General features: G+C 32.3%; 1 protein-coding gene across 2 annotated transcripts; it reads right to left on the bottom strand.

Moving 5' to 3' along the window:
• Window positions 1-7,630: 7,630 nt before the first annotated feature.
• On the bottom strand, window positions 7,631-12,395 carry LOC120072988 (pyruvate decarboxylase 1-like). Of its 2 annotated transcripts, XM_039025540.1 has the most exons (6): window positions 11,900-12,395; window positions 11,344-11,516; window positions 10,585-11,235; window positions 8,821-8,938; window positions 8,491-8,677; window positions 7,631-7,926 (listed from the first exon to the last, which is right to left on the bottom strand). In XM_039025540.1, the coding sequence occupies exons 1-6, from the start codon at window positions 12,365-12,367 to the stop codon at window positions 7,751-7,753; spliced, it is 1,773 nt and encodes a 590-aa protein (XP_038881468.1). In that variant the 5' UTR covers window positions 12,368-12,395; the 3' UTR covers window positions 7,631-7,750. The 2 variants fall into 2 exon arrangements, with proteins under 2 accessions (XP_038881468.1, XP_038881467.1); XM_039025539.1 differs by lacking the exon at window positions 8,491-8,677 and having other exon boundaries at window positions 7,631-7,924.
• Between the last annotated feature and the right edge of the window lie 1,920 nt (window positions 12,396-14,315).

Raw genomic sequence — 14,315 nt, 5'->3', positions numbered from 1 at the left:
TCCTTAGGAGAAACTCTTAGTCTTTTTCTAGTTATTATTGTTTTGAACATTGTAGTATTAAGCAAGGCTTTTATGACTAATAGCCTTAGTACATACAAGTTATTTTCCATTGAACCAAAACCAATCTCCATATCGTTCTTAAAAATAAACACTTTATTCTCAGAAAAAAAAAGATGAAATAACCTTGTTCAATCAGACAAGAAACTGAAATTAAGTTTCTCTTAATATAAGGAACTATATAAACATTATCCAATAACATATAACATTTCTTGTCCAAAAATAACTTAAGATTGCCTACAGCAACAGCTGAAACAACCTCACTAGTACCGACTCGAAGAGTCATCTCTCCATCTTCCAACTTTTTCCAGGAACTAAATCCTTGATGGGAAGAACATACATGGTTAATAGCACCTGAATCAAGTATCCAAGTAGAATAATCATTCTTTACCAAACACGTGACTAAGACAAATAAATTACATTTATCATCTTTAAACTTCTTTCTCTTCTAGAGAGTGGTGGGATCAGTATTAGAACCTATATAAGCTCCAAGTTCCATTTCAGATGGCAATTCTCATCGATGAACTTCATTTGAGTCAGTAACAATTGCTTTTTCTTTTAGTCCTTTGACATTCAAGAAAGACTGGAGATTATCTTTGGAACTGATACAATTGGTTTCTTTGTCATTAATCTCATTTTCAAAAAGTGAGAACTGATGTTCAAAAAATCTTGCTACAAGTCCATGATCTGACGTGCAATGACTATATTCTCAACCCTTTTGGCCAATGCATCAGGTATGCTAGCCAAAATGTGAAGTCGGGCCATCGAATTAGCCTTCATCCACACCTCATATGCATTACGAATATTTCACGGTGCATCAGGGGTCAGAACTTGAGGACACTTCTCAACTATGACAAACACGAGGTCGTTACCACGAAATACGTTTTAATAGACTCTTTCCAATGTATGTAATTGATCAAATTTGAAAAGGAAACTAACGAAAAATTAGGAAATGACATGTTGCTGAAAAAAACAAACATATTAATCTATGTTAGATTTTAACAAATACTTTTTAAAACAAATCCAATCTGGTTTAGGAAAATCTAAATGAACCCCGTGTGACATCTAGTTTTGCAATGATGCTTCAGTGGTTTAGGACAAAAGCCACCGAAGGGTAGTCAATTTATCCCTACTCTGAATTGAGACACTCTCAACCAATCATTACACCAGAACAACTTTTGTTCCTATAACGACTAGCCATCATTGATTTGGTCAAGAAAGCATTAACTTGCTTAAAAATTTTCCGTAAGTGTGACCCTTCATTTTAGATTCTAGAGTTCTGCCCCAAGCAGCTAATCCAAATGGAAAATAATCTGATTAGGGCAAAAACTAAAGCGACCCTATCTATTTCTGGAGTTGGCCTTGATATTGACCAATTGCAAAAACCATCTGAAGGGGGATGCTCCCAGGGCATTACGAGGCCGTGCAAGAAGATCTCATGGTACAAACCAATGAAGAAGACCGCAGGACATGTTGACACACATCCTTCACCCACTTACTATAAATACTCTCTCTGTTCACCTTGATATTGACCCATGCAAATACCATTCGGAGGGGGATGCTCCCAGGGCACCACGAGGCCAAGCATGAATCTCATGGCGTGAACATTCAGGGAGAAATGTGAGTAGAATTGACATATCACATATATTTTTTCCTCTCACTGAGTATTTTAAGAACCTAGGGTTTAGTTTACTTAGAAAAAACACGACTAATTATTTTAACTAAGTGACTGTTTAGGTTTGCCCTAAAGTAACTCTTACTTTGGAATGTTAAACAACTTTTGATCATCATTCATTAAACACTTTAACAAACTTTAATCAACTGTTGCATGCTTGTAGTAAATCTATATAATTCACCTTTTCAGGTAGGTTCCCAGGTACGGGTGTTATGTTTTTGTCAGCTTAAATATCCTAGCCTAGCCAGAACACGCCTTAGACAAAAGGTCCCTTATAGATAGATTTATTAAAAATTTAATCTTTTATGAAAATCAATTTAATCCTATTAAGTCGATTTAAAAGATTAAACTTAGGTTCCTAATCTTATTAGAACCATGAACTTAGGTCTATTTCAATCAAATTTTAAAACCCTTTTAAAACATGATTTCACCTAAGTTTGCATGCAACTCTTGGTTATTGATTTTAATTCTAATTTCATTAAATATAACCCTTATAAAAAATGAAACAGTTAAAACCAACCACAATGCGAAGCAACACCCACAAGGTATACATAACTCTTATAAATAAACCTAAATATCATGTTCCATGTATTGTTCATTCATTACTACTTTTATATAACTCTTATATAACAAAGTAATGAACCAAGTATACATGCTCTCATACACCCTTATACTATAACACTTATAATATAAAGATGATGCATGAATATGCTTAATGCATGCATAAATATAACTCTTATATTATATGATGCATGTGCATGCTTTAATGTAATTTAATCATGCAATCTACTATATTATAATACTTATAATATAAAGATTATGCATGAATAAATGTATAACCTAAGGTGGGTTTTAAAACTATATGTCATACATTATAGCATATAAACAAGCATACATCTCATGTACATTAAAAAAAAAAATGAAACATGATGGACCGAGATAACATGCCTTAAAATTCGAAATAAAACTAACTATTACATTGAACCATCCAGTCGACTGGTTCAAACAAGTGAACCAGATCTTGAACCGCCTGAGTGAATCCTCGTTCCACTGATCATGTAGTTTTTCCTTGTGCTCGTCGAGTAATGTTGATCGAGTAACCACGATCGTGTAGCTACAATTGAGTACCTTTGACTATGCAATGAAGTATGAAGGCCACTCGATCGTGCAACGCACTGAGTTTAAACGTATGCCTAAATGATCGAGTAGACGACAACTATGCGATGAAGCATGATCATCTAGTGATCGAAGGGCAAGCGGCGAGTATCACATACCGAGTGACCAAGTAGCTAGAGACTACTCGATCGTTTAGCAAAATCAATATATATTTGTGATAGGGAAGAATGATGTTTAAGAAAATATATCCAGGTAAACCGAGAGTAATCATCAATGAACAAGACAAAATAGTAAAACCCATTAATATCGGAGATAGAAGCAGATTCTCAAATATCAGTATGAACTAAGTCAAAGGGTTGATCACTTACAGAACTGGACTGGGAAAAAGATAATGCATGTTGTTTCGCAAGTTTGCAATTCAAACAGTCAAAAAATACAAATTTGGAGACATTATTCAAATTGTTACTAGAGATTAAATGATGGAGTTTTACAGAAGAAACATGACCGAGATGGAGATGCCACTGATACATAGTCAGATCTTGTGCCTGACACCCAATAGAAGAAAAAGACACAATTAAACCAAAAGCACACAATTGCCCGACAGAAACAAGGTTAAAGTTCAGATTTAGAATACAATAAGTATTGGAAAGCTGCAACTTGGAAGTGTCAATGGAGCCAACATGGGATATGGGCATACAACTGCCATCAGCAGCACAGATAGGAGGAAGAGATTTAGCAGGAGTGGGTGTAGTTATAAGAGAATAATCAGACGTTATATGGTTTCTACAAGCAGAATCAAGAAACCACCTATTACCTGGGGCAACTACAAGTACAGAGGAATTGGATGAAAACACCTGTTTAAGCAAGCCTTTTACGTCTCTAATTTATAAAGTAGGTAGAGAAGGTTCAGAATCAGTAGAAAAGATAGTAGCAACAGCAGAAGCAAAGCTAGGACCAGGTTTACACTTTCGACGCTTGAAAGTATGTCCTCACAGTCGTAGAGGTCGTGTAGGGTAGTTGTCCAGAATATGACCTTGTTTGTGACAGTATCTACACTCGACTTTTGGGCAGTTAGCAAACTTATGCCCAATAAGCTTGCATTTTTTACAGAAGGTAGCTCCAGAAGTACTAGGCAAATGAGTGCTTGTGAGGACAACTTCAGATTTCTTGGAAGAAGTGATACCAAGACATTTTTCTCCAAACAAAATTTCCTGGATTGTTGCATCCAATGATGGGAGGGGACTACGGTGTAGCAAGGTAGCACAGATCGACTTATATTTTGAACGAATCCCCATAAGAACCTTGATAAGATGAAGATGATCAATACTAATTTTAGCTTGATCTAATTATGTCTAAATTGGCTAAAGCGTGGCCAAATAATCATTAACAGATTCCCCTGTCTCCTAATTAAGATTAACAAGAGTGTTGTGCAGCTGATAGTAGTGAGCTAAGTCAACAGATTGGAACCGGGTAGATAGGTAATCCCACAAACTCTTGACATCATGAAACACATCAAATTAAATGTGAATGGCCAGCATAGACGTATTTTTCGAGCCAAGTGATGATCTGACAATTTTTGTTGTCCCAATCTCTAATTGTTCGATGAATTTAGTATCGTCCTTAATGGATATCTTGACTAAGGAATATCATTAGTGACAATGCACCATAATTACACCCAATTCTTCATTTGATGAGCCCAAGTAATGTAATTTTTCGCATCAAGAATAGTACTAATGGAGCAAAATACGTAATCTTTTTCCATGTGGCTTGGCGGCTTGGGAAGAGAAGAAACTGGCTCATTTTCTTGGCTTGACTGAAAACGACTCAGCGGCTTGGGAAGAGAAGAAACTGGCTCAACTGCTTGGCTTGACTAAAATGGCTCAGCAGCTTGGCTTTGACTGAATCGGCTCGGGTCAATCAACATAGATCGGCTCGGCTCGACTTGACAGGATCGACTCAGCCCGACTTAACATGATCGGCTCGGCTCGGCTTAACAGGATCAACGCGTCAGATCTGAAAGCACATCGGATAGAGAAACTGACTAGATTGGCAGACTGACCTTTTAAATTTCAAATCTGGCTTCATTTGGTATTTGCGGGTGATGATGCACAGGCGTTGACTGGATCTTGAATTTCGGAGCTGGAAGGCCTGACTGGACTGGCGGGTGATGCTGCATAGGAGAAGGTCTTAAACGGATCTTGAACAAAGGAGCGTCAAAGCTCACCAGAGGAACTCGGGTTTCATACAGAGAACCCGATCTGGAAGCTCACCGAAGGAACTCACACGGAGAATAGAGGGTTGCGTCGAAGCTCACCGGATCTGGAAATGCACGAAAGTGAGCTGACTCATCGGATCTGAGGAGACATCCACCGGAAGGTTTTAAGCCGGATAAATTTGAAGCAATGAGAGGTTATGGAAGAAAGGACTCTAATACCATGTTGAAGTATGTATTTATCAAAAGTATATATTTACAAGGATTGTACAAAAGTATAAATACTATACCAACAGTCTAAGAATAGAGCCAACAAAACTCTAACCATGCTAAAGACTCTCCAACTAAGAGGACTAAGTATACATTCACAATTACAAACAATTATTTCTGATTTGTTAAATCTATTGGCAGGCATGGGGCAGGAGGGTGTCGGGTTACCTATTGCGAGGCAGAGGGCTAATCGTTGCGCGAGTGTGTTGGCTGGTGGGTGTTATAAAATGCATATGGATGTTGCTAGAGTGCCTGAAAAAGATTGGATTGGTCGGGGGCTATTATCAGAGATGAGAATGGTGACATTGTGGCGGGCCATGCGATGTGTATTCCTGTTTATGTGGAGGTCGAAGCGGCAGAAATCCTTGCTCTATTGAAGGGTTTGCGTTTGGTCGAAGAAATGAAGGATGGAGGCAGTTTGGCTGGAGTCTGACGTAGTAGTGGTGGTAAAAACGATATACATTAAATTTTACTCACCACTCACTCTCAATATGGAGTTATCTATAATGAGATTGTTAATTTAATGTGTTGGCTTGAAATTTTGGGCTTTAATTTAGTTTCAACAGGTTGTAATAGGGTTGACCCATTATTCTGCGGTGCATACTTTGTCTATTGTTTCCTCTTGTTGTTGGTCCCAAGCGTTTCTTGATTGGCTTATCCATTTGATTTAGGTCGATAAAAAGTTAGTTGGACTATTGCATATAAGTAAATTTGATTTTTTAAAAATAATGTTATTTTAATATTTATTGACAAAAATAGAGTTGGTTTGAAAGTATTGATAAAAATAGGATTGTAAAATCGTGGACGGAGTGTACGAGTGTCGACTCAACAGAAAAATCGTGTACCTGGTCCACGATTTAAGGCTAAATCGAGGACGAGGTCCATGATTTTCGAGCCACATGTCAAGTAAAAATTTAAAACTAAATCATGAATGAGGTTTGACGACTTTGAAAGAGATATTAATGTTTGATCATTTAAAAAATAAAAAGAAAAAAATCGAAGGGACATTAATGTTTGACATTTTTTTTTAAACAAAATGTTTGATCATTAAAGATTAGGATTTTTTTTTTTATAGAATTTGAAAATATTGATTTCCATATTCTATCACTAATGGCATTATATATACTAATTAAATTTAAAATCTATTTATGAGATTTTTTTTTTACAATATCTACTTATGCATTTTTTTAGAAAATTCATGAATTATGAATTAAAAACAAACATTACGATTGACTTGAATTTAATTTTAGGATTTTTTTTTAAAAAAATAATGTTATTTTAATATTTATCGACAAAAATAGAGTTGGTTTGAAAATATTGACAAAAATAGAATTGGTTTTAATATTTATGGATTTTGAAAGTAAATCCTTTCATTTTTTTAAAAAAATAAACTGCTACTATTAACATGAAGTCGAGTTTTTTTTTTTCTTTTAAGTAAGAATCTGAATATAATGTTACATTAACAAAATCGTTGGATGAAGCAAATTTTAATTTAGCGACTTGAACAAAAATTGAATCTTTTGTATATTCCAAAATTTCACCTCAAGATTTTTTCATTCAAAAGAGATATATATATATATACCTTTCATTAAAATTTCATTTAATGCAAAAATTAATATAATAACGACATGTAATTAATTCAAAATTTTCTCGAGTTTTTTTATATGGAAAATTATTAATATGGGAAATTGTGAACACAATAAAAAATAATAAAAAAAGGAAATTGTGGATCCTATCCACGAGTTTGGTCTTCATTGACCAAGTCTACGCTGACATTGAGGCCACAACAATAATTGTGTATCGGGTACACGATTTTGCTACCTTTCTTTTCAATACTTTTCGATTTCACCTTAGTTTTGTAATTTCTTTCCTACATACACTATTTTTATCACTACTTTCAAAAATTACATTATTCTTGAACGTAATTTGATATGTCTTATTTTTAAAAGAAAAAAAGGTAATTGAAATATTATTACGATGGTAGAAAAAAACTTGGGTGCTTCCTTGGTGGCATCTATCTTGGTGCATCTAAGAGATTATCCAATAACATTTTGACACATGGCAAATAATCCCTTTCTAGAAAAATATTTTATTGAATATTTTTTTTGTGTGTGTAAGAAAAATGGATGTACATGGTTAGTTGCGCCTAATCATTACCTTAATTAAAATCATAAGATGAGAGTGGTAAAGAACCTAGCTTGATGCAAAATTAGTCTTTATTGGCAATATTATTATTATATTTGAGTTCTAATGAGAGTGAAAAACTTGAACTTAATTAAATCATTTAATCAGAGGTACCAATTAAATTATTCTCACTTTGATTGAAGATGTAGAACTAACTCAAATAAATATACAAGAATTACATAATTGATGATCCTTGATGATAAGTGTTATGTTAGACATAAGTCTAAAAAAAGAAATCATAAAACTGGTTTGGGAGGACGACTAGCAATGGCAGCTAGCTTATTTCCCAATTGAAGTAATTCCTTACTAGTATCATCTCTATGAACGATAGCTTCTATGAAGCACAAACAATTACTTTTATCTCCCATTGCTGTCTCAATTGCATTTACCAACTCTTCTTCTGTTTGAACCTATAATGCAAAACCCAAAATTTTTAAAGAACTTTGTAAAAAAAATGCAAACATTTTGCTTCGTTTAATTTATAATACCACTCTCGAGAACAATTAATTTTCACTATTTTTTTTGTCCTTAAAATATTATAACATGAAAGAGAAAAGTAGAATGTTTAGATAGATGGTTAACCCGATAGAGGTTAAATTATAAGGCATAACATCTGAACTTTTAAATTTGTGTCGATTTGATTCTTGAAATTTAAAACTTATGTTGAATAAGCTATTGCTTTGTTATACATTTTTAGTTATTCGTTGGTCTACTAGACATTAATAAGTTATTATTCTATTAAACATAAAATTTAATTTTATATATAATATATCAATTAAACTATAGAAATATTTCAATACGTAAGATTGAGAGTTTAGAGACCTATTAGACATTTTTAAATTTTTTTAAAAGTTATTTAATTGAGTAAAGTAGCAATAATATAGCATGCATATGAGTATTTACCATGGTTAAAATTTAATTTTTCTTAGGTTATATAACAAAATGAAAGGAAAATGGATATTGAGGAAATTTATCTTAGTGGTCCAACAATTGCCTTCATGATTGTGCAAGGCATTGACTAGAGCTGTATAGTCCCAATTTTTTATGATATTATAAGGGCCATCATGAAGTTCTACTTCAATTGTGTATCCACCATTATTTATCAAAAATATAATATTCCTTTGCTTCAATCTTAACATTGTTGACACATCTTGAGGAGCCATCTACACAACATCACAATTATTTCATATCTTTCACAAAACAACAATAATAATAGTAACAAAATTTGAGACAATTTTATTTTAATTGGTTCAAAAATAATTATAATTTTTAATTCTAGTTTATAAACTTTGAAAATACAATTCACCTGGAAACTTCCATCACCAATACATAGAACTACTCGTTCATTTGGTGCGGCTTGTGCATATCCAAGAGTTGCCCCTAAAGACCATCCAATTGATGCATATAGTAATTGTACTTCATACCTACAAATTTTCAATGTCATTTCCCCTCGAATCAAATATAATTAAACAGGTAAAAGTATTTTTTTCGAGTAGATTCGCAAACATGAACATATTTCAATTGACATAAGTTTGTATTATCAACTTCGTGGTCAGAGACTCGGATGTTTGATCCCCACCCCACATGTTGTTAAAAAAAAATAGGTTCACCTACTGCATGTGTAGTAGGAAGGACTTTGCATATTACGTAGTTTCATCATGGGGTCCAAAGTCAAAAGGCCGATCCTAACTTAGGTCAAGGTCAATGGTTGACCATCCATTTTATAAATTGGATTGGATACCAAGTTATCTTATTTTAATTGAGTCGACCCATGAGCCAGCTTGTTTGAGTCGTATTTGGATGAATCCATCATACTGGATAAAAAGGCAATCCAATATAATAATGGATATCTTTTATATATAATTGTTAATAATAAAAAATAGTTTTTGAAATTAAAAAATCAATTCAACAACAAACTAATTTTCATTTGTACATGCATGGGGATTAAAAAAATAAATGAAGAGAATTAAATGCACGAACCAAATTGGAAGACCTTCGAGTAAGATGGAATATGCAACCCTCCTCATCCTACAATGCTGAAGGCACGTAGGGCTTGTATTTGGGCCAAATTTAGACTAATTTTTTGGGTTGGGTCGGCCAACTTGACTCAACGATGAGGCTTATAAAGCATTATATTGCAAGAAATTATTTACAAACAAACTCAATTCTTTAATATAGAAAGGTCCATCTTCTAAGAGAGAATTTTAATTTTATTCGGTAACTTTGTTTTTTTCGTTGTTTATTTATTTAATAAAAAAATGTATAGTAACATTCTAAATTTTAATTAAAAAAAAATTGAAGTCCTAAAATAAAATTCTAAATTCTAAATTCTAAATTAAATATTCAAAATAACTATTTTATATTTATAACAAAAATTTAACGTCGTAAATATAATCACACTCAAATTTTAAAATCTAAAAGCGTAATATTCATCTTAAGAAGTAAGAAATAAAAACTAGAGAACAAAAGTAAATAAAAACTAGAGTAACAAAAGCAACCTAAATGGATCGATTAAGATTTGGTTCAATTTTCAAACAAAGTTCGACTTTATTCCATATTTAAAAAAAAAAAAAAAAAAAAATCTTCATTTGTTTCAATTCTCTATTTTTTTTTTATTCAACATTTTGATTCCTCTAATTTAAAAATCAACTTAAATGCTCTTTTTTTTTAATTGGATATATATAACTATGAATAACTTGTATACGAAGTATCGTACTCATTTGGATCACTCCGTTAATATCCTTTATCTTTAGAATAAGAAGATGATTTATTGCTTCATTACAACAATTTAGACTTTAGATGTTAGTTGGTACTTTTTAGAAAATGATAAATGATTTTTAGAAAAATGTCTCTTTGACAAAAAAAAAAAAATGTTTACGGAATTTCTATAAAAGAAAACCATTATTAAATAAAGTTAATCATCACATTTCATAATACGTTTTGTCTTTAATAATCGCTTGATGATATGTGTAAAGGTTAAGATTCAATCCTTTTTGCTCAAGGTTGTAATACTTTAACAAAATAAACCCAAAAAAGAAAATAAATAAAAGATTATAGAGGGAGGTTTTACCCGCATGATTTTGGTAGTTTAAGTTTTTGACAATGAAACCAAGAGTCACCCGTCTCAGATATCACAGTCATATTATTGGTCAACATTTTTTGAATATGTTTGAAAAGAACATTGACCCGCAATGCCTCGCCCAACTCCGATTGCGGTGGACTCGACTCGGGTACATAAATTCGGTGATAATTCTCATAAGCCGTTAAATTGGGTTTGAGCCGCTTAGTTAGAGCTTGAAGAAAGTCCTTCATTAAAATTAGCCCAAAACTCGATCCATTTGGAAACATGACGCGGTCTGGTTCAACGATAATGGCTTTATTCTTTTTGTAGGTCAGAGAGTAGTCAACAGTTTCCAATTCGTCTAAAGTGGCTCCTATGAAAAGTGAGGCATCGGCTATTTCTACCGTCTCCCCGCAAAAGGCAGTGCTGACTATTCCCCAGTAAGTTCCAATGAAATGAGGGTGGTTCTCCGGAAACATGCCTTTTGCCGATGGTGTAACGGCAACCGCGTAGCCACAAGCGTCGGCTAGCTCTAGAAATGCAGCTTGTGCTTTGGCAAGTCGTAGCTTCTTTCCACCAATCATTACAGGCTTAATGACTGTATTTAGAAGATCAGATGCTTTTTTCACTGCCATCTCCAAACCCAATTGATTACTTTGCCTATGATAATATTAAGTAGAAATTAATGAAGGATTAACATTTTTTGTTGTTTGGAAATGAGTGAATTAAATTTAGGATTTTGAGTATTTTGGGAGAAGAAAGATTTACTTGGGAGAAAGGGAGAGTGGGATGAGTGGTTGGGCAGAGAAAGAGAAAGAAGGATGAGGAATGGCCACCAAATTGCAACAAATGCTAATGTAAACTGGTTTACTTTCTTCCAAACATTTGGATATTGCTCTATCTATTTGCCACCGTGCATCTTCCAAATTATCGATAACAGCCTACATAGAAGGTTAAATTAAAATTTTAAAGGATTTCTACTGTATTTTTTTCACGAATGTTTTTAAAAAATAGTTTGGTGTAGAAATTTTTTACAATTCTGAAAGTGATGTACAATGGTTCGATGATCATGACTTAGAAATAAAATTTAAATCACTACATCGTTTTAGGTCATCGTCATACAGAATTGAATCTCGATTTTGTTCAAAATTCTTAATAATTTTTATTCAGATGATAGTTTTGAGAAGTTTACAAAAGTTTAGGAATAATATTGAATATTTTTTTTAAAAAAAATGACAAAGTTTAAGGTATATGTCTTATAATTTAGCCTAAAAAGTAACAACTAGCATCTTAAATAAGTATTATTCCAATTGAAAATTTTTACCTGATAACATGTGACATTTTGGAAGCAACGGAATTCTTGATTGAAATCCGGCAATCCAATGGTATGATGGAGAATCTTCTTACTCCCATAATCATTTGAATTTGGTCCACCCACAATGCAAATCACAGGAAGATCCTCAGAGTAAGCACCGGCAATGGCATTGATGAGACTAAGACTACCAACCGTGAAGGTCACAGCGCAGGTTCCAACACCACGGCACCTGGCGTATCCATCAGCCCCATAGCCAGCATTGAGCTCGCTACAACACCCTACAAGGTTCAATCCTTTTTCGGCCATAAAGTAATCGAATATAGCCAGATTCGAAATTCCTGGAACCGAAAAGATATCGGAGACACCAATTTGTACGAGCCGACGGGCTAGGTATTGGCCCATCGTAGATGGGTCAGTAGCCATTGATACCGTAGAACAATCTTCAGTTGGGAAGCCCTTTCCGAAGTTTTTCGCCATATTTGATTAAATTTAAGAGGAAAGTAGTCTTAATATGAAGTTGTAGTAATTTAAGCAATAGCTGGTATTTTTATAGGGAAAAAAATCTGCTACTAATCATTATTATTTTTATTGTTTTGAAGACACGTGGATCTACATTGTTAAAAAACCTTTTGAACATAAAATTTTAAATGAATATATTTTTAGTTAAATTTATTTCGTTAATTCATATTAATATGAAATATGGTGGAGTAGTGAAAAATCTTTTCAGCATAATTTTTCAGAGGAAGTAGAAATGATTGAACTAATAAATAATTTTTTATTGATTTTCAGTGGTAAATAAAAGAGATAAAATACAGTGAAATATTTTCATTTATGATTATAAATTTTCGCAATAAAATGAAATAAGACATTAAATAAAGTTTTTGAAAGATAAAATGGGAAAAGATGCACGAAAAAAGTATAAAAAATGTAGTTATTCTACAAAAGAATTTGTGTATTTGTTAAATGGTGTGTGATTTCAAATTTCACTTTACTAATTCTTTAGTAATGAAAAAGAAAAATAAGGGAAAAAACTAAGAGACTCCATAAAAAAAAAAAGAGAGAAAAAAAAAAGAAAATTTATAAAACTTACCTATAAAACAAATGGTTGTGATTTTGAGGACAAAACAGTCATTATGAAAACTTTAAAGAGCAAAGACGGAAGTACAAATTCTCTTCTGATTGCCTCTTTTAATATATTATAGATTATTATTATTTTTTAATAAATACTACTTATTTTGAGATCAGGTTGATTTTAAAAAACATCATATATATTTTGAGTTAGGCTTACATTTACTCATATTGATTATGGATAGGACTTGAAAAACTAAATCAATCAAACTCAAACTCGCGAAATTTGGTTTGATTTGTGGATTCATTTAAAATAATATTAAATTTTGTTGTACACTTAAACATATAACTTTTTTAGTATAAGTGGAAGTATGAAGAATTTAAACATTAATGATGTTAAATGAATGAATATATATGTAAACTACGATGAAACTATATATGCTCAGATAAAGATGTATTTTTGTTTATTTTCAATAAAATTATATATATATATATATACATATATTTCTTTTCCTTTTATTTTATTCATGATTGTTTTTAGAATACTTATTTCCAACTAATTTTACAAATAACTTTTCAATATTTGAAGGTAAAAATGCTTTAGAAATTAACATTGTGTTTTTTTTGGTTAAATAAATATTTTGATAAGTGACTATGACTAACAAACCTAATTTAATTAACTCAAATAGTTTATGAGTGATGTGTTCGTTATATAATAAAATCTATCTGGATTACCACGTAATTCAATCCAGCCTTTCAAGACATATAATACCAATTCTTTTTATTTTATTTTATTTATTTATTATTATTATTATTTTGCGATAGTACCAATTCATTTATTTCAAATTTAATATGTAAATGAATTGCATTAATCTTTTTCTATTTATTTTGTTTAAATTCCATTAATAGAAAAATTAATGGTTGGTTTCTTAGAAAATTACATTGTAAAAAAAAATCCAAAATTAATCGAACTTCTATGACAATCCAGTGAGTTATTTAGATTGGGGGTTGTTTTGAAAATTAATTGAGAAAAGGGGTGGATTGGAACTTGAAGAGACGCATTCGAGAATATTTTATTATTTTTTTACGTGAACGGTTACAAGAGGTGTAGATTTCTAGGTGTGATCAGTATTCTTTGTGTAAAAATGAAGGTCGATGGAAAGTGGGCTTTTGGACTTGTGATCCGGTAGGTAGACGGGCAACAACAACACAAATGTGGCTAAGTTTTATAGAACCAATCGGTTTCTGCTTGGCCCTTAATTACTCTTTTTCCTTTTTAAAAATCTTTTGAAACTGTTCTTGCTTCAGAATTGGTAAAGGTTAGAAATGTGATATTGACTAAATATATTTGTTTAAG

This window comes from Benincasa hispida, chromosome 3 (assembly GCF_009727055.1).
Source record: "Benincasa hispida cultivar B227 chromosome 3, ASM972705v1, whole genome shotgun sequence".
In the NCBI taxonomy this organism is placed as follows: Eukaryota; Viridiplantae; Streptophyta; class Magnoliopsida; order Cucurbitales; family Cucurbitaceae; genus Benincasa; species Benincasa hispida.
The sequence above is the reverse complement of the archived record's forward strand: the minus strand, read 5'-3'. Positions and strand labels throughout refer to the sequence as shown.

Coding starts and splice junctions, on each gene's coding strand:
- LOC120072988 (XM_039025540.1), bottom strand. CDS start 12,367: ATGGCGAAAAACTTCGGAAAGGGCTTCCCAACTGAAGATTGTTCTACG. Junction 8,678..8,820: donor TTGGTGATGGAAGTTTCCAG/GTGAATTGTATT, acceptor GATGTTGTGTAG/ATGGCTCCTCAAGATGTGTC. Junction 7,927..8,490: donor AGGCAATTGTTGGACCACTA/AGATAAATTTCC, acceptor GTTTTGCATTAT/AGGTTCAAACAGAAGAAGAG.